Raw genomic sequence first — 2,246 nt, 5'->3', positions numbered from 1 at the left:
TGAGTATATTTTTATTATATTTTTAAATAATAATTTTATTCGATTATTAATCTTAGTGATCTTGTAATCAATTAAATTTTTAAAAAATAATTATTATCATATATATATATATATATATATATATATATATAATTTAATTATTTCGAGCACAACTTGAACGAACAAATCTCTAAACTCGTGTTCAGCTCTTTTACATGACGAATAAATTAAATATAAGCTATATAATGAGTCGAAGACGAGTTATTCATCTACAATAGCCATTGAAAAAAATATCAAAGAAAAAAAAAATAAAAAAGAGGAATCACATACAAACGCGTGAAGGCCATTGACTTCCAACATCAACTCAAGCCTCCATCCCAACTTCTCCTTCCTCATCCCAAATTCCTAACAATCTCCATTAATTCTAAATCATCATCATCTTAAACTCATCAAAACTCAGAACCCCATCTCTATCCACATCAAACCTCCTTATCATAACTTCACATTCCTCCACTGTCCTCCTCTCCCCCAATCTCCCCAACGCCTCCCTCAAACTCCTAGGAGTAATAAACCCTTCTCCTTCCAACTCATAAACCCTAAACGCCTCCTTCAAGTTATTCCCCTTCTCCTCCTCTCCTTCACCTCTTGCTAACCTCATGAAATCTTCCAACCCAAGCAATCCATCTCCGTCCGAGTCGGCGGACTCCACCGCCGCCTCGGCTTCCTCCATCGAAAACTGCTCTCCTAACGCAAGCATGCAGTTCCGGAGCTCGGCGGGAGAGATCTTTCCGTCGCCATCTTCGTCGAAACGCGACATGACTCGAGCCATGTCGGCTTCCTGATTTGTTGGAGGTGAGAGCTTTGGGATAGGGTTGGGGACATGAAGATGAGTCTGTTTCTTTGGAGAAAGCATGGAAAAGAGTTTGTGGAGAAAGGAGTGATTTTGATTTGATGTTGCTGCGGCAACCATGAAGACTGTGTTTTGGAGAGAGGTTTGGGTTCGTGGATTGGCATGCAGCAGAGATGGATTTGGATGCTTTTGAATATGTTTCTCTTTTTCTTAGATTAGTAGAGGATTGCATATATATATAGATAGATGGATGGATATGGTTGGGGAGGAATTAAGTTGAGGAAGCTTCGTTGAAGAGGATGAAGACAAGAGGAAAGTAGGAGAAGATTCGAAGTCATTCTTACTTCTATTAAAATGTATATGTATGAACATTTAACTATGGAGCAATACTCACCTTTGAAGTTTTGGGGGCATTAGAGAAGAATATTATGTTTTAATATTTGTATGGAGAAATTACAAAGTCTAAGACATGTAATTGGCTCCAATGGGCATAACATAGTTCTTGTTGTGCCACTATTTTTATATTTTTAGTTTCAATCCAAGTTTTGAATGAGGAAGATTTAAATTATTGCAAGATGCTTTTAGCTCTATTTTATATTATGAGATTTTAAGTTATTTTAAGTTTGAATATTTACAAAAATACCACACAATTTTTATGCATTTATATATACATACCACCTTACCTCTGCATGAAAAATATATGTTTCACTTTTTAATTAAAAATTAAAATGGTGGTGTTTTTGATGTAATATGAACAGAGTTTGGTGATATAAATATGAAAAGTAAAGTTTAGGTATAGATATGTAAATACATAAGAATTGGGTGGTATGTATGTAAATGTCCCTTTTAAGTTTTAGTTATTTAAAATTTATGATGAAAAGAAAAAAATTGTAAGAAATATTGACTCATCCTTTTAAAAGAACAGTATTCTAGCTCCTTAGGTACACACTAGAATGATAATGAGTTATTTTTAGAGATGTTACCCTAAGAAACATTTATTTCTTATCATATATATACATTTGGTAGAGAAATTTAAGAGCTTGATTGATTTATTGATAAAAGAATCCAAAGTAAAATAAAATTAAATAATTAGGATTTAGTAAATTTCAAATAGTTTAGACTGTCTGTCACTAAATTAGAAGTTGTCGGTTGCCGGAATGTATATCTCGACTCCAGGTTTTAAAAGATGTTTAATTTAATTTTTATATATAATTTGGGAAAAGTAGTATTTTAAGTTTTGAAAATACAAGACCGAACCGATCTCATATTCTCAGTAGTTTAAATAAACGACCCTAATACTGCAAGCAATGCATCTATCCTGAAGGGTAGACACACTGCTACTGGTAAGACTCGATTTAATAAACTAAATAATTTATGACATCTTTTTAAGTCTGCAAAAAACCATTTTTTTATGTTG

General features: G+C 33.1%; 1 protein-coding gene across 1 annotated transcript; it reads right to left on the bottom strand.

Annotated features, from left to right (window-relative positions):
• Positions 1-380: 380 nt before the first annotated feature.
• On the bottom strand, positions 381-1,232 carry LOC110025909 (putative calcium-binding protein CML19). Its single transcript, XM_020726603.1, has one exon. The coding sequence runs from the start codon at positions 947-949 to the stop codon at positions 404-406; it is 546 nt and encodes a 181-aa protein (XP_020582262.1). The 5' UTR covers positions 950-1,232; the 3' UTR covers positions 381-403.
• Between the last annotated feature and the right edge of the window lie 1,014 nt (positions 1,233-2,246).

This window comes from Phalaenopsis equestris, unplaced genomic scaffold, assembly GCF_001263595.1.
Source record: "Phalaenopsis equestris unplaced genomic scaffold, ASM126359v1 Scaffold000341, whole genome shotgun sequence".
Classification (NCBI taxonomy): Eukaryota; Viridiplantae; Streptophyta; class Magnoliopsida; order Asparagales; family Orchidaceae; genus Phalaenopsis; species Phalaenopsis equestris.
This window is presented reverse-complemented; position numbering and strand designations above follow the sequence as displayed.